The 18484-nt window shown below is 35.8% G+C and overlaps 1 protein-coding gene and 1 long non-coding RNA gene across 3 annotated transcripts; both read left to right on the forward strand.

Annotated features, from left to right (window-relative positions):
- The first annotated feature begins 142 nt into the window (after window positions 1-142).
- LOC142176481 (uncharacterized) lies at window positions 143-6310 on the forward strand. Of its 2 annotated transcripts, none has more exons than XR_012705118.1 (3): window positions 143-278; window positions 1153-1208; window positions 6172-6310. It is a non-coding gene; the product is annotated as an uncharacterized LOC142176481 (long non-coding RNA). The 2 variants fall into 2 exon arrangements; XR_012705119.1 differs by lacking the exon at window positions 143-278 and adding an exon at window positions 897-1031.
- Window positions 6311-6323: 13 nt separating this feature from the next.
- LOC107783932 (replication protein A 70 kDa DNA-binding subunit B-like) lies at window positions 6324-17125 on the forward strand. Its single transcript, XM_075243018.1, has 15 exons — window positions 6324-6344; window positions 6966-6993; window positions 7082-7270; window positions 7379-7469; window positions 7574-7701; window positions 7780-7858; window positions 7945-8071; window positions 8156-8313; window positions 8402-8525; window positions 8609-8923; window positions 9038-9085; window positions 9700-9810; window positions 10328-10500; window positions 16603-16677; window positions 16909-17125. The coding sequence occupies exons 1-9, from the start codon at window positions 6324-6326 to the stop codon at window positions 8472-8474; spliced, it is 894 nt and encodes a 297-aa protein (XP_075099119.1). The 3' UTR covers window positions 8475-8525; window positions 8609-8923; window positions 9038-9085; window positions 9700-9810; window positions 10328-10500; window positions 16603-16677; window positions 16909-17125.
- Window positions 17126-18484: the final 1359 nt, after the last annotated feature.

Below are 18484 nucleotides of genomic sequence, written 5' to 3' on the forward strand. Positions count from 1 at the left end.
GACAAAAAGTTCTCCACGTGCTCAACTTTTTACTTTACCATTTATTGCCTTTTTTTACACTTTTCATTGTCTAATGTTCAGCCACTTCATCTTCTGAAAAAGGTACGATCCTCTAACCACTTCAGTTTCAATGGTTTTTCTCTCTCATTCATCAACTTCTCTTCTATATTCTATCATTGCATTACTTTCATGATTTATTTCATTTCGTGGGTCTCTATCTCAGTTTCAAGGTTCTCCATTTTCTCTAATTTGTGATTCTCTAAGCTTTCAATTTGTGGGTAAATTTTTGCTAGATAGCCCTTTCCGTTTAATTTTCTTCTGGTTGCCTTTTTTTTTTTTTGGTACTCCTTTTTGGATTTCATTTGTAGCTTTTCAAATTTCTCACTAGAAAAAGGCAGGGAGATGGATATTATTTGTCTTTCCTATATTTTTCCAACCATGCATGTGTTAATTTAAGGCGACAGAGAGCAATTTTAGCGCTTTTTCTTTGTTATTGGGATTGTTAGTAATAACAATTAAAGTGATTTCCTATGTTTTTTTTTGTTTTTTTTTTCTCTTAATTTCTTTATGCTTTCTGCATTTATGTTTTGCATGTGTGAGTTCTTTCAGATGAATGTCGGAAGTTAATTTATATTGATTAGCACCTGCAAATTTCATATTTATGTCTCCTGTTTCAGAATAAAATTTAGGACATCTAGAGCTTATGGCTATTTCTGTTGATTACCTACATGCATGGCAACTGAAATTCTTTTTCTGCTGAAAATTTTATTATCTTTACTGTTTCTGATGAAATTTATGCTACACTGAATAGTTTTCTGCTATTTTGGTTTTTTTTAGATAAATTTCTGTGGGTTGATCCATAGGAAAGTTGGGGTCAAGAGTTAGGCATTTTCTGTGTACGATCTTAGGTTTCTCTTAGTTCTTGATAGCAATTGGACAATTGCTTTGCATGTTCTTAAATTAGACTAACAGAAACATAAAAGGAAATGGGTTTTCGATCCGAAAACAACACTAGCTGCTTTAACCTTCAGGTGTATACCCGCATGATATTTACCTCAAGTAATACTAATATATCATATTTTCCCTGCAAATTATCGCATATGTTTCCTCGATTCAGCTAGAATATAATCGTTATTCAATTTTATTTTTCAGGCTCTTGAGAGTGAACTTTGATCTAGGAGAAAGTGAAAACAGTATTGCTACACTAGGTAATTTTCGCAACTTCTGATCTATAACGTTATCTGTTTAGCTACAATACAACTTGCTTCTACCTTGTGTTTTGTGTTATAATATGTAGATATGTGTACCTATGGGAATAGATTAAATGTTACCCTTATAAAGTTTCGACTTTAACAAAAGGCCTATATGAAATGTGTGCAAGTCAGATGTCTTCTAACAAAAGAAAGATGGATGAAGACCTAATTGATCACACGACAGGCCATCCATATCTTCGTGCCGAAAATAATGAAAGAAACCTTAGGCGACGTATCGCGTACAGAGAAATGCCACCTGAAAAAAAGGCAGCACTTCTAGAGCGACGTCGGACTGAATATGCTGCGAGAAAACGCCGTCTTTCTGAAATTTCTTCCGCCAAACCTTCTGATCAAAGTTATTCTTCTCCCGAATCTCAAAGGATGATTCCAGGATAAGCTGCAACCTTCATCCGAGACAAACCTTCTTCTTTTCGAAATGGTTGGTTGAATTGAACTGTAATATTCGATTAACTTCCGGCATTTTTGGCTATCCTCAGATAGTTAACATATTTTGAGGTGCTGCCTGTATATTACACGCCGACATCAGGAACATATAATGAAAATTTAACTACTTATGATGTTGCAGGACGCACCTCAACACAGGTAGGGTGCTGGAATATCAACCAGCTACCCAGTTGTCCTTCCGTTCTAAAAGGGGTTCCAAATTGTAAATTCTACGGAGCTAGAAGATTTCAATATGAAACTCCTAGCTTCTGTTGTAGTAATGGTTCAGTTAAATTAGTTTTACAACGCCTACCTTATGAGTTAAAAAGCCTTTACTTTGGCGTGAACAATGAATCCAATCATTTCCGTACTTATATTAGAACATACAACAACATGTTCGCATTTACTTCCCTTGCAGTAAAGTACGATAAGGAATTAGCAAAAAGAACTCAAGGTGTCTATACATTTAGAGTTCAAGGACAAATGTACCATTTTATAAATGACCTCACCCCAGAGATAATAAAGCCAAAAATTTGCAGCTTTATTTTTATGACAATGATGAGGATATAGTTAACAAGATGGCTTTTTCCGAAAAACTTGATTGGTCGATTATTGCAAAATTGATGAACATTCTAAAAATTAATTCATACTCCATCTTTCTGAAATCTTTGACAGACATTCCAGATTTATCTAACTTTTACAACGCACTTAAGTGTGATTCTACCTTGGACCAACGAACATATAATTTACCTAGCGTATCAGAAGTCGCAGCTATATGGGTTGACGAAGAATTGGAATGTTCTTTATCTACACCCCATATTCGTATCTACACCCATAGTAACAGTAACCAACTGGTTCACTATTACTATGGCTACTACGACCCATTATAATATCCTTTGTTGTTTCCCTACGGTGAAAACGGATGGCATTGCGGCATCCAAAAGGTTCAACAAAAAACTAGCTCTCCTACGCCTCGTGCTTCCTGCAAACATGAGAAACTTCCAAGTGTAACTAATATGTGTTCAATTGATGGACTACTTAACATAGAACAAGAAATCTTGAAAAAAGAAAGGAAGAAAAAAAATATTGTTTCCTGCGAGAATATTACTGCTACAAACTTCAAATTAGAGATGATGAAGAAAATGGAACTTTACATTCTGGAAGATTATTCCAACAATATTCTGTAGATGAATATATTAAACTCGAAACACAGAGATTAGACTTTTTCTTATTCAATCAAGAATTATTTCGGATTGAGGTATTAGAAGGACTTACTGATCTTCTAAGACTAGGCGAAAGAGAAGCTTCAAATATTGGTAGAAAAACATTCCTTCCTGTTAGCTTTACTGGAGGTCCAAGAGATATGCGGCGTCGATATATGGATGCCATTGCGTTAGTACAACACTTTGGAAAACCTGATATCTTTCTAACGATGACATGTAATCCTTCATGGCCAGAGATAGAAGATTTCTTACTACCAACTGATGAAGTACAAAACAGACCAGATTTAGTGAGTTGCGTATTTAAAGCAAAGGTAGAAGAGCTTAAGTCAGATATAGTTAAAAAGAGTATATTTGGAAAAGTCGCTGCTTTTATGTACACCATAGAATTCCAAAAATGAGGTCTTCCTCACGCTCATTTCCTCATTATACTTGCTGACGAGTATAAATTATTGACACCTGAGGCTTATGATAAAGTTGTTTGTGCCGAACTACCAGATGGTAATACAAATAGTTATTTACATTCTTTGGTTGTTAAGCATATGATGCATGGTCCTTGTGGAAGTTTAAAACCTACAAGTCCATGCATAAAAAAAATGAGACAATGTAAATTTAAATATCTCAGAGATTATGCCAACGAAACATCTAAAGTTCAGAATTCATATCCAATTTACCGAAGGCGAGATACTGGAAAATTTGTCAAAGTTAGAAGCCAATATCTTGATAATTCATGGGTTGTTCCTTACAATCCATATCTACTAAGCAAGTTTAACTGTCACATGAATGTTGAAATTTGCTCGGATGTTAAAGTTGTTAAATATATCTACAAGTACATTTGTAAAGGGCATGATAAAATTGCTTTCAACGTACATAGTAATGATACCAATATAGAAATTGATGAAATTAGAGAATATAGATCTGGCAGATGGATGTCAGCACCGGAGGCTATGTGGCGTTGTTTGCCTTTCCTATCAGTGAAATGACTCCCAATGTCTACCATCTTCAACTACATCTTGAGAATCAATAATTTGTCTCCTTTGAGACAATTGCAAGTCTAAACACAATTTTAAATATTCCTGCAATTAAGAAAACAATGTTAACGGAATTCTTTACAATGAATGAAACAAATAAGCGCGCCAAAGAGCTTCAGTTATTGTACATAGAATTTCCAGAACACTTCGTATGGTCAGTGAGTGATAAAATGTGGTCACCAAGACAATAAGGTTATGCTATTGGACGTATTGTCACGTGTCATCCAACAGAAGGGGAAAGATACTACTTTCGCCTATTATTGATGAACATAAGAGGCCCAAAGTCATACAAAGATCTCAAAACTGTAAATGGAAAGCATTGCAGCACATTTAGAGAATCCGCAGAAAAAAGAGGATTGCTAGCTTGTGATAATAACTTAATTGATTATATGTTTGAAGCCGCTAATTACCAAATGCCATACAGTCTAAGGCGTTTATTTGCAACGCTATTAGTATATTGTAACCCTGCTAATCCAAGAGATTTATGGGAACGATTTGAAAGCTCCATGTCAGAAGATTTCTCAATTATACCAAACATACAAACAAACAACATTCGTTATTTGGTCCTAAATCATATAAACGATATATTACATTCAATGGGACGGAGTATAAATGAATTTAAACTCATATCAGAAACTTTCACATCTTCCACAATAACACAAGAAGCTAGAGACATCCATTTAGAGCGGAACATAATTGTGACTGAAGAAGATTTGTTGCTATTCAAAAAACTAAATAAAGAACAGCTAACAGCATATGACGCCATCCTTGATAGAATATTTTCAAATGGATAAGGAGCTTTTTTTATTGATGGTCCTGGAGGAACAGGAAAAAGCTTCTTATATCGTGCTCTACTAGCTACTGTACGATCCAGGGGATTTATAGCTTTAGCTACAACAACTTCTGGTGTTGCGGCTTTTGTACTTCCTGGTGGCCGGACTGCTCACTCCCGTTTTAAACTTCCTATTGATACCACTGAAAATTATAACTGCAATATAAGTAAACAAAGTTCACTTGCATCTTTAATCCGAGATGCAAAACTAATAGTATGGGATGAGGTGTCAATGGCAAAGAAAAAACTTGTCGAGACTTTTGATTTACTCTTGAGAGATATTATGGACAAAGATACACTCTTTGGCGGTAAAGTCGTTGTTTTCAGAGGTGATTTCAGACAGACTTTACCAGTTGTACAAAGCGGGACGAAAGAAGATTTCATTTGTGAAAGCTTATTATATTCAGACATTTGGAATCATCTTAAAAAATTTCGATTATCAAAAAATATGCGTGCAAGAAAAATCCTGCCTTTTGTGAGTACTTACTAAGGATTGGAGATGGAATAGAAAAGGTTAATGAACATGGAAAAATTGAAGTTCCAAAATCTTTCCTCATTCCATTTACTAATGAGAAAGAATCATTGCATGTTCTGTTTAAAACAAGTTATCCCAATTTAGATGCGCTCATTTATGATACCTCCTCAGTTACATCTCGCGCTATCTTAACAACCAAAAATGATTTTGTGAATGAAATTAATCAGATGTTCATAGATCAGTTTCCTAAAACTGCTATGACATTCATAGGAATTGACGAAACTGTAGAGCCAAAAGATCAAAGCCAATTTGAAGATTTTCTGCATACTTTGAATCCTGCTGGTCTACCTCCATACAAGTTAGTTCTAAAGAAAAATTGTCCAATATGATACCGCGCAATTTAAATCCTTCCGAGGGTTTATGTAACGCTTAATTTGTAGTGATTTCAAACCTCATGTTATTAGTGCTAAAATTGCAAGTAGTGACTTTAAAGGCAAACATGTTTTCATTCCTCAAATACCATTATTATCTTCACAAGATGAAAAATTACCTATTCCATTTAAGAGAACACAATTCCCAATTTGATTATGTTTTGCAATGACTATAAACAAAGCTTAGGGTCAAAACACTAGATTTCGTAGGAATTTATTTACGTGAACCTGTCTTTTCACACGGCCAACTTTACGTTGCTTTATCAAGAGCAACAAACTCAAACAGTGTAAAGATGTTAATCCGACCAGCAACAGTAGATAATCATAATGACCATTCTACTTACAATGTAGTATATAGTGAAATTATCAAAAAGGCATTCTCCTAAGTCTTTTGATTGGCTCGAAAAAAGATATTATTACGTAAGTTATTACTTGTATTTTGGTTTTGTTATTTTATCGTATACTTATTATTAATCATTTTTCAGATTGCAGGCAACAATGGCAGAGAGACTTGGTATATGTGCAATCACTCCTGATACACCAAACTGGACGTGCACCAAACTGGACGTGCAAGGTGCGAGTTGTAGATATATGTTGACCAGGAGAGAGTTCAGACAGAAAGATAAAGTATTTGAACATGATCTTCCAAGATGAACAGGTATGCAAGTTTTCCAAATTTATTTTTCTTTTCTCTCTCTGGTGTGTGAGTTATTCTGCATATTTTATTCATTTGTTGCACTTTCTTTGTTGGCTATTGTTATCTGGGTATGTGTAGTTAATACTCTTTTTTTGAGTATCATTAGTTTTTTTTTCTTTTGCGCAGATTCTTGTTTACTTATACATGCACGACAAAGATTTTGTTTAATTTGCCCATTGCATCTTTGCAAAATAAACGTGTACATGGATGACTTTTCAATGTTAGCTACAAATCTGCCTATCTTTTCATTTTTTTCATAATGAAACTTAATTCTTTTTGCCCTCTTCAATAATTAGATGCTTCTTTGACAAAATATTTCATGATATGCCTGAACCAAAAAAGAAATTTTACCTACCCATGAATATGTAATATTTTTTTGAGAATAAAGAGATTCTAAAAGTCCCCCATTTTAAGATATATTCTGTCTTAGATAAATTTTCAGCTTACATTTTCCTTATAAAAGGAAACAAGATAAGGGGAAGCATACACTCAGCCTTACTTTATTTGTTAAATATCTTTAAACTCATTGCTTACATTCTCTACATATGAGTCTTCCACAATTTCTTTGTTGGTTGCTTACAGGAAGACCAAATCAAAGCAATCATTTATGGTGATGACATCCCCAATTATGAAAAGATATTCAGACTATTTCATACCTACTTGATAACGGGTGCACACATACAGCTACCAAATTTGAGATACGAAAAACCGTTGCATACGTTTGAGTGGGTTATCGACAAAAAAGACCATAATTGATCCAATTAACAAAGACAATCCAGATGAAGAAGAGTTTCCGCCACCCACTAAACTTACTGTGACGTCCTTTAGACACATTAAGGATCAAGCCTCTCGATCTATCAAGAATCCAACTAAGAACGTAGAACACAGTATGAAAATTTTATTCTTTAATCGACGAACAAGTAATTTAATAGAACTTGTGAATTTACTATTTTATACATTTACTTATTAACTTTAATAAATCCTTTTGTCAATAGATGTGCTTGCAATTGTTGTCAAGTGCTTTCCGCCAAGATATGTTGCAAGTCTGCAGAAAAGATTGCAGGAACTCATCATCATTGATACTCGGTAGGTCTATTAGCCAAGTCATAATTTTTTCAGACACTTCTTTATATTTATTATCTAATTATATAAAAAAGTACTATAAATATTTGTCCCTTCCATTTACACAGGAAGCAAACTTTCACAAACACAATATGGGAAGAAGGTATTATTGAAGATGAGGGAAAGAAACTCCTTGGGCAATTCCAAGAGTATCCCATCATTCTTGCAAGACGTATTGGGGTGTCGAAATACAATGGTAAACTAAAATCAGCAATATTTCATCTTATACAAAGAACCAACGTGATTTTGTAATTTCTTAATGTAATTTATGCAGGGACATCATTTACAACAAGGTTTAACACAATCATACAGATTAATCCACCTTATCAACAATGTCTGCAACTACGTAAATGGTATCACATTAATCCTCTGTATATTGTTCATGTTTCTTTCTTATTATTAACATTCTAAGGTGTTGTCATTTTTACTTTTGGGACAGGATCGTAGAAAACCAAGAAATGCTTGCTTCTTTCATTGTGAGGAGCACATCCACATCCGGATCTCTTATTTCGGTTCCAGTGGATGAAGAAATAGTGCCAATTGCAAATGTTCAATCACAGCAGGACGTCAGTATAATTTCTATTCACATATTTTATACAATGATATAAGTATTTGTCCTTACAAAAATTACTCTCACTTTGGTAACATAGGGACACACCTTTTTCATTGAGGCAAAAATATCACTTCCAAGTGACCTCAAGTGTTTTTACGTTTTAATATGTCCAAACTGTGGACAAGAAGTGAGGAGTCCAGTCAGAAGAGAAATTCATTGTATGAACTACAATCAACAGAATATGTTGACTCCCAAGTACTTTCTTATCTAATTTTATAGATACATCCAAAGCATAATCAGACTCTGCCCTAAACTCTTATTGACTTTCACACATATACTACAGGTGTCGATTTGATGTGAATCTTCAAGATACCTCTGGCTCAATATTTGGAATGGTTATGGGTAAAGAAGGATAGAAAATATTATCTCTTACTGCAGAAGAAGTTTACGAGCGAGCTTCAGTTAATGTACGGATTCTAAGTAAACAATTCACACATGATCACTTCACTATTGAACTTGCAAAATAACTTAATATGTTTCATTTTTTCAGAATGAGTCCTTGCAAATGCAAGATGTGCAAAGCAGGCTTAGTCAAAAATTGTTCAAAATTCAAGTGACAAAAAGCATTTGCACGCAATTCAGGAGCAACATCTGGAAAATTGTATATTGTATCATGCGTTGAAAAAGAAAATATCATTCATTCTCTCCCTGCACCAACCACAACGGATATAGCTGAAGGCAGCAAGAGAAAGAAAGAAGATTTGTCTTCCTCTGATGGAGAAATAGAGCTAGCAACTGAACGAGGTGATTTGTTCAAGCTAAAACAAAAACTGGAGCCAACGACTCCAGTTAAAATGAAATGAAGGTCACTCAAAAATTTCTCTTCCTCATTCATTGTTTGAATTATATACTACACCTATCCTTTAACAACAACCATTTTCATTTTCATCTTCTTCTTTTTTCCCGAAAATATTTGCAGGTTAATCAGCTCCTTTTTGCGATCAGTTTTGGCTTTCATGGAACAAAGGTAACTAAATAGAAAACCACCTCAGAGATAGTTTGTATACTCTGATGTCATGTCAACTCCTATGCGTTTATCCACAAAATAGAAATAACCTACCAGTGTTGTGAAAAGCGCGAAGCAAAGCAAGAAGTGTAGCACGCTTCAAGTTGAAGCGTGCGCTTCTGCCAAAAAGCAAGAAGTATGATTGTAGCGAGAAGCGACAGTAGCGAGTGTTTCAGTATTTTAAGTGACTGCCAACATTAAAAAAAATGTGTCTTTTTTCAAACATCATTGAGGAGTAGAGCAAAGTTCAAGCTCATCGAGTTCAAGACCAGGTCTTCTTCTTCTTCTTCTTCTTCTGTCCTAAAATAGCGACGAAATGCTGCCAATTTTTTTTCCTTCAGTTCTTCTTCTTCTTCTTTTTAGTTCTTACTGCCATTTTCTTACTAACTGTCATTTTTTCTCGCTTTAAGCAAAAAAGAGCTTCTCGCTTTTCCTCGCTTGCCACTCTTCACAACACTGACCTACCTACAAAAACTTAGAAATTTAGCAACATATGTACATGTGGTAGTTCTGTAAAAATTCTAATTGGCTCCATTACATGTAAATTTATTTAAAAAATTCCTATTTATCAACAGTTGTTTTGCAGGAAAATAAATTTTGCACTGCAGCTTGCTTTTCACTTTTTTTCCTGTACACAAACATTCCAATAACCACTATGTTCCACTAACCATAGGCATGAAACAAAGGTAATCAAAATTACCTCTTGACCTTATTCTTCCCTTGCATCTTTTTAATAATAACTGTTGTGTTGCAAGTTTGAGCAATACTTTTTGAGAGGATAATGTTATCCAATTTCTGTTCTTGAAATGTATCATTCTACAGCAGCAGATAGGGATCCTAAAACTGCAGAATTTGTAAAGGATAAGAATTGGTTTATTATATGTAATTGCTTAATTGTTATTAAAGTGGAAATATGATTAGCATTTTCAGTTCTGATTTGAACCGTATTTTCTGTCTTATTCTTTGGAGTTACTCCATTTGAAGTTTGAGAACCTTGTGTTTCTTGCAACATATTGATTGAAAAAGAGTTTATAATGATATTTTCCTGTCTCACTGTAAAGCTTCAGTAATATGTATCTTATATCCTACAGTTGCTCATGTTAGTGTAGTATATTTGGTATCGACTTCTTTAAATAACCTGCTTCCATATTTTCAGGAGTTCTGAATTTTGACATTTTGATGTTATAATTTTTTATGTCACAGATAAATGAACTGGTAGATATTGCTCGATGTGTGGCAAATACACCTTTAGATGATGATCAGTCTGTGTCCTATTTGCTCTTTCGCCTTGAAGATCTGAAAGTTGTGACGGAACGCAGAAAGTTGGAAGCACTTACAGTGGAAACGTTGGGAAACCGGATAGAAAAGCTGATAAGGTAATTTAATCTCTTGCTTGTGATTTAACCCTGCTGGTGCTCTCCGAGAAAAAGATAAATTGTAAGAAGTGTGACATTATGCGGTGACTACAGAGGAAATAAAAGGAAGGAATAATACTTTTTTTGCTTGTTTCACATTTTGGTGGTAATGCGGACTTCAGAAATTGTTGGTATGTCGATTTTGAACTGATTGCGAGTTTATCTAAATGTAATCATTGATTACTCTTCTAGGCAGTATGGAGTGTGATAAATCCTATATGATTTATTTGACAACAATCTTTTGCATAGACTCTCAAGAATCTGTGAGCTAATTAATCATGGGTAAAGATTTTAGGAGATATGACTTGAAGTAGTAGATGAGAAAAAATTGTTGACTATTGTTTGGCTCATACATGGCATAAATCTGCATTAACCTGAGAACAATACTTTTAAGATAGAGAATAAGATAGACAAGATCCATTCTTCATCGTCTCAGGTGTTGGTCCTTCATTGTCTATTTGTTGCCGTTATCTACATGCAAGAAAATAAATTCTTTGATTCAACGAATACAAATTGTGAGAAGGCACGGAAGAAAATATGATATATTAATATTGTGTATTCAATACAATACAAAAAGTCCTTATTTATAGCTATACTATACAAGGACATACTACTCTCATTCCAATGTGGGACAAGATTACATTATGTACATATCTAACACTCCCCCTCAAGCTGGTGCATACACATCATATGTACCGAGCTTGTTACACATGTAACTAATACGAGAACCAGTAAGAGACTTAGTGAAAATATCTGCTAGTTGATCATTCGACTTTACAAACTTTGTAACAATATCTCCTGAAAGTATTTTTTTCTCTGACACAGTGACAGTCGATCTCAATGTGTTCAGTCCTCTCATGGAACACCGGATTTGACGCAATATGAAGAGCAGCTTGGTTATCACGCACTAGTTCCATCCTGTTGATTTCTCCGAACTTTAACTCCTTGAGCAACTGCTTGACCCAAACGAACTCACACGTTGCCATAGCCATGGCCCGATATTCCGCTTCGGCGCTAGATCGAGCAACTACATTTTGTTTCTTGCTCTTCCACGAGACCAAAAGAGACCAAATTACCTCCTACTAGAACACAATACGTCTATCAGAAGGTGATCCTGCCCAATCAGCATCTGTGTACCCAACAACCTGCTCGTGGCCTCGATCCTCAAATAGTAACCCTTTGCCTGGAGCTGACTTTATATACCGAAGAATGCGAACAACTGCATCCCAGTGACTATCACAGGGAGAATCCATAAACTGACTTACAACACTCACCGGAAAAGAAATGTCAGGTCTAGTCACTGTGAGGTAATTCAATTTTCCAACCAACCTCCTATATCTCGTAGGGTCTCTAAGAGGCTCCCCCTGTCCAGGCAGAAGCTTAGCATTCGGATCCATAGGAGAGTCAATAGGTCTGCAACCCATCATTCCAGTCTCCTCAAGAATGTCTAAGGCATACTTCCGCTGTGAAATAACAATACCTGAGCTAGACTGAGCGACTTAGTTTGGAAGTGCTGAAAGAGATGTTGCTTCAAATTAGTAATACCATCCTGATCGTTGCCAGTAATAACAATATCATCAACATAAACCACCAGATAAATACACAGATTCGGAGCAGAATGCTGATAAAACACAGAGTGATCAGCCTCACTACGAGTCATGCCGAACTCCTAAATAATTGTGCTGAACTTACCAAACCAGGCTCGAGGGGACTGTTTCAAACCATATAGTGACATGCGCAATCTGCATACACAACCATTAAACTCCCCCTGAGCAACAAAACCAGGTGGTTGCTCCATATAAACTTTCTCGTCAAGATCTGTGGAGAAAAGCATTCTTAATGTCTAACCGATAAAGAGGCCAATGACGTACAACAACCATGGACAAAAAAAGACGAACAGATGCTACTTTAGTTACGGGAGAGAAAGTATCACTATAATCAAGCCCAAAAATCTGAGTATATCCTTTTGCAACAAGACGAGACTTAAGCCAATCAACCTGGCTATCCGGGCCAACTTTGACTGCATAAACCCAACGACAACCAACAGTAGACTTACCTGCAGGAAGAGGAACAAGCTCCCAAGTGTCACTCGCATGTAAAGCAGACATCTCGTCAATCATATCATGTCGCCATCCAGGATGAGATAGTACCTCACCTATAGACTTAAAAATAGAAACAGTGGACAAAGAAGATATAAAAGCATAATGAGGTGACGACAGACTATGATAACTTAGACCAACATAGTGGGGATTAGGATTAAGTGTGGACTGTACACCTTTGCGGAGTGCAATTGGTTGACTAAGAGGAGACAAGTCCGCAGTAGGTGCAGAATCTGGTGCAGGACGTGAATCACCTGGGCCTGATGCTGGACGTGGACGACGATGATAAGTCAAGAGTGGCAGAGCTGCAGAAGGTTGAACTGGATTATGTGGAGGAATTGGACCTATAGGTGGTGGAACTAGAGCTATAGATGGTGGAACGGGAGCTATAGGTGATAGAGCTGGAGATGTAGAGGAAGATGGATGGGAGATAGTGACTGAATCTCCAAAAGAAGAGACTGATAGTACCTCAGAAATATCTAAGTGATTACCTGAACCTATGAAGTATGATTGGGTTTCAGAGAAGGTAACATCAACGGATATAAGGTATCACTGGAGGTCAGGAGAATAGCATCGATACCCCTTTTGCGTTCTCGAGAAACCAAGAAATGTGCACTTAAGAGCACATGGAGCTAACTTATCTGTTCCTGGAGCAAGGTTATGGACAAAACAAGTGCTTCCAAAGACACGGGGTGGAAGAGAGAACAAAGGTAAGTGAGGAAACATAATAGAGAATGGAACTTGGTTCTGGATAGCTGAAGATGGCATGCGATTAATAAGATAGCAAGATGTAAGAACTGCATCCCCCAAAAACGCAATGGAGCATGAGATTGTATGAGTAGGGTACGAGCAGTTTCAATAAGATGTCTATTCTTTCTTTCAGCTACCCCATTTTGTTGAGATGTGTACGGACAAGATGTTTGATGAATAATCCCATGAGATTTCATAAACTGCTGAAATGGGAAAGACAAATACTCTCGGGCATTATCACTACGAAATGTGCGAATAGAAACCCCAAATTGATTTTGAATTTCAGCGTGAAAGGTCTGTAAAATAGAAAAAATTTATCAAAAATATCCAGGTGCACCTAGAATAATCATCAATAAAACTAACAAAGTAGCGGAATCCTAAGGTAGAACTGACCCGACTAGGACCCCAAACATCTGAATGGACTAAATTAAAAGGTGACTCTGCTCGATTATCAATACATCGAGGAAAATGAGAGCGAGTATGCTTACCGAGCTGACAAGACTCACACTCTAGAGCTGACAAGTGAGATAAACCAGGTACCATTTTTTGAAGTTTTGACAAACTAGGATGTCCCGACTGTTTATGTAATAAATCTGGTAAATCAGTAACAAGACAAGTTGTTGAAGGAAGACAAGATGTGAGTCCATGTGATTTAGCAAGGATAAGGTAATAAAGTCCATTTGATTCACGCCCGGTACCAATGATCCGCCCTGTACTGCGTTCCTGTATAAAAACATGGTCATCAAGAAATAAAACGGCACATTTAAGTGATTTGGCTAGGCGACTAACAGCTATGAGATTAAAAGGACTATTAGGGACATAAAGAACTGAATCTAAAGGTAACGAAGGAATTGGGCTTGCTTGGCCTATTGCAGTTGCCATGGTTTGAGACCCATTGGCCATTGTGACTCTTGGAAGAGATTGAGAATACGAAATAGTAGTGAAAAGAGATTTGTTACCAGAAATATGATCCGATGCACCTAAATCAATGACCCAAGACTCAGAGGATGAAGATTGAGAGACACAAGTCACGCTATTACCTGTTTGAACAACGGAAGCTATCTCAGAAGATGTCTGTTTACCTGCTTTGTATTGAAGAAACTTAAAATAATCCACTAAAGAAACCATCCGATTATTCGAAGTATCGGTTCCCATGTCGCTACAATTAATAGTAGTAGGGTTAACTTGAAATAGTGAAAATTAGTAACTCCTTTGGGAAAACTGAAAAAATCGCTGAGAAAACACTGTTTACAGTAGGAAAACAGAACACTGTTCTGCGCCGGAAAACACTGTTCACGTCAGAAATACTGTAGCTCTCGGAATATTACTATAGCAGCCGGAAAAATTCAAAGTGGTCGGAATGAAATAAAAACAGTAGGGGTAGGATCGGAATTACCGGACGACCCAACTGTTCTGAAGAAACTTTTTAAAAAAATGGTCGGAAGTCCACTTCTGAAATCACTGTTCACACCAGAAAAATATAAAAGTGATCGGAATTTGGTGTAACCTGGATGGGTAGGCACGGAATTGCAAGGGGAACAAAATGGCCGCAAGGTGGCCCACGCGACGTCAGAACTTCGCTGGAAAATTTTCTTCCGACCGCTACACTACCGCCGGAGATTTTCACTGGGGTTTGGTTGCCGGACAGTGACTACTCTTGTGGTAGTGTTGGATTTTGCACAACACTAACCGAGACAAAGCAGACGCAAAACAACTTTGAAAAGTCGCCGGAAAAAGGGTTCCGGTGACTGATTTCACTTCCCGGAATCGCTGGAATTTATGCACAACGATAAATCTCTCACAATAGCTCTGATACCATGTGAGAAGGCACAGAAGAAAATATGATATATTGATATTGTGTGTTCAATACAATACAAGAGGTGCTTATTTATAGCTATACTATACAAGGACATACTACTCTCATTCCAATGTGGGACAAAACTATATTATGTATATATCTAACACAAATAAAGAATGAAACTAGACAAATAAATAGGTAAAGATAAGGTGATTTACCATTCTTATTTGTAATAGGCATTTCTGTTATTTACAAGTTGGAAGAATGGTAGATGAAGGAAGAAGTAACTCATAAATCCAATGTTTTCCTCCTCATATGTTTGTTACTGGTTTAGTTTTTATCTTTCTGTTTCTAAGTTTATCTATTGGTAGATTTTCATTTCATCTTTCTTGCCTCTTTCTGGGTATTATTTTTGTTTATGAAGTAAAATAGTACATTCTTAAAGTTTCTTATTTTTTGCGGAGGAAATTCCTACTCTACATGATGTCCCTCTTTGGCTAAAAGATGATGAGAATGTAAAACAATTGAATTCTAACTTTTAGTAAAAATCTCTAGGAACCAAAATAATTAAAAACAGAATAAAGAAGATTGCCATAGCAAAAGACAATTGGTCCGCCTGATGGTAGGTGAGCAGTGACGAGTAATCTGTAGTTATTTAGGGAATTAGCTCTTCCTTCCAAGTCTCCTAAATATCTTTAATTTTTTAATGCTTGTTGGGAAGTGGTTGACTCAAGTTGGGCGCCACAAAAGTGTTTCTCAAGAAGGAGGCACCACATAAAATTTTAATTTTCATGTTGGTAATTGGAGTTTGTATGGATTTTATTGTTTGTAAACATTCTGCCTATTAATAAGCTCGGGTAAAGCACAAATGAGTTTTGGTGGGAAAAATAGATATGAAACTGATTGCTTTGGCATGTCATTTGAGATTAGTTCATTTTCTCCATAGCCTGTGTGTTCAAGAAAGAGCTTGAGACCTATATCTCTTAAGAATCCTACAATCTTTGTCATCTCATATATTATGTTTAAGAACCTCACAAAAGGTCTCGATTGACAAAAACAAGTCGGTCATATGCAGAACACTTGCGAATTATCTTTGTTCACTTAGAAAACATAGGTGACATCTTATTTTCCTCCTGGTGTTGTATATAATGTGTAATTGTTCTCTCCTTACCCTTTTAGAAGGGGTTATAAGGATTTCTAACTTACAATTGATAGCTTTCTTATTACATATAGAAATGGTGCGTTACTTTCATATTCATTGTTGAATAATCTTTTTCAGATATTTTGTTTAAACTCTGCAATGGAGACAATAAAATATTGGTCTTCTTTTGGGTACTAAATTTTGGATATAACTTTAGAATCAGATGACATTTCCCCATTTGCTTATGTGCCACTTACGTATATTGTTATCTCCAGGTTAGCCTGCATGGAAAACAGGTTCTTTCATGGAAGAATGACCATGGTGAAGAATTACTTTATATGAGCAGTAAGGTCCATTTTTGACTCATATTCCCACTGATCTTACATTATGTTGAAATTTTTGCTACCATGGGATTCTGTTTCCAGCATTGCCACAATTTTCTCAAGAATCCCTTTTACGCCTCACCAATATTTCCTGATGTTAATATTTTGTCTTTGCCATTGCTTTTATTGTAGATCATCATGGATTTACCTTCGTATACTATGTTTTATTTCTAATGCATGCTTTTCCATGTCTTTCAGTGAATAGCAAGATGAAGCATGGGTTACCAGTTGCAGCTCCTAAACTCAAGATTTTATCCAATCTCGCCAATATGAACATGAACAATTTGACTGTTTTGGACTTTCTAGCAAGCTTAAGAATGTACCTGTACAACTTTGTTCCACATATACATCTATATATATGATGTACTTTATGTTAATATTAAACACATTATGCCAATATTTAGCTTTGTGGTACTACTATCTTGCGCACAACAATTACGCACAAATGCTCGTGCTTTTGCACGGGCTCGGGCCATCTAGTACTTAATATATTTGAAGGAAAAAAACAACAAAAAACCTAGTGTGATCCTACAAGTAGGGTTAGGGGAATATAGTGTGTATGTAGTTTTACCGAGAAACTTTCCAATAAATCCCCGGCTCAGAAAAAGATTTGAAGAAAAAAGAGAAAAAAATACATTAGCTTATAATTGCATGATGTAATTACCATCAGTTCTCAATTCTCTGTTAAAAATTGTAGAATGTAATTACACCCCTTTAATCAATACCTAATGCTATGCTAATAAAATAATTATTTGGCCAAACAAATATGCAAACTTGTGTTATTACACTCAATTACACATAAATTCATGCTCTCCCGGCTCAGAAAAAAATTTGAAGAAAGAAGAGGAAAAAATACATTAGCTTATAATTGAATGATATAATTACCATCAATTCTCTGTTAAAAATTGTAGAATGTAATTACACCCCTTTAATCAATACCTAATGCTATGCTGATAAAATAATTATTTGGCCAAACAAATATGCAAACTTGTGTTATTACACCCAATTACACATAAATTCATGCTCTCAAAGGACTGATACATGTTAGCATAATAAGAGTTTTAAAATGTATAGCATTTATCACCAGAACCAATAACAAAGAACTTAAAAAAACAACACAATCCACGTAAATTTTTTCCATGATGTTCTATTTTTTGTTAACCTCCCGAATTTCCTTTTAGCCTGCTTAGGCATTTTTGGGTCAACCCACATGAAGTACTCACAACCACGATCTCGTTTTAAGTGCAGCTTGTTTTCGTGATTGACATTTATGTGGATTGTTTTCCATTTCTACTCCACGCTTCTCTAGGAAGGAATTACAGTTTGGGGAAAAATAATAGCCGTTGAGATTGGATGAGCTCTTTTTTATTCGTTAAAGAAATTGCTTCATCATTAACTTATAATTAACCTTAATCCTAAAAGAGGATTGTCTCCTTATGATTTAAGACTTGTGGATCATTTTCTAGTTTAAAGATTCAGACGTCCCTTTTAATCAAAGGACCCAAGACTATAATCTACCCGACTAAATTCTGTCCTTTGCAGTTCTTCATCTGCTATGCCATAACCTATCTACACGGTATAATTTCCGGACGAAAGTGGCTCCGCCACTGATCATAATATTCATGGATTTCGTCATACTTGTGGCTCAAATGCTTCATCTGCTCTATCATAGTAGTCATTTCACTATAACTTTTTCCTCGAGACCAACTTCCACAATGGATTCCAACCATTGATTTCGTCAGAAATTTTTTCAAGGGTTCTTTAAAGTTGAAAT

Source organism: Nicotiana tabacum, chromosome 22 (genome assembly GCF_000715075.1).
Source record: "Nicotiana tabacum cultivar K326 chromosome 22, ASM71507v2, whole genome shotgun sequence".
In the NCBI taxonomy this organism is placed as follows: Eukaryota; Viridiplantae; Streptophyta; class Magnoliopsida; order Solanales; family Solanaceae; genus Nicotiana; species Nicotiana tabacum.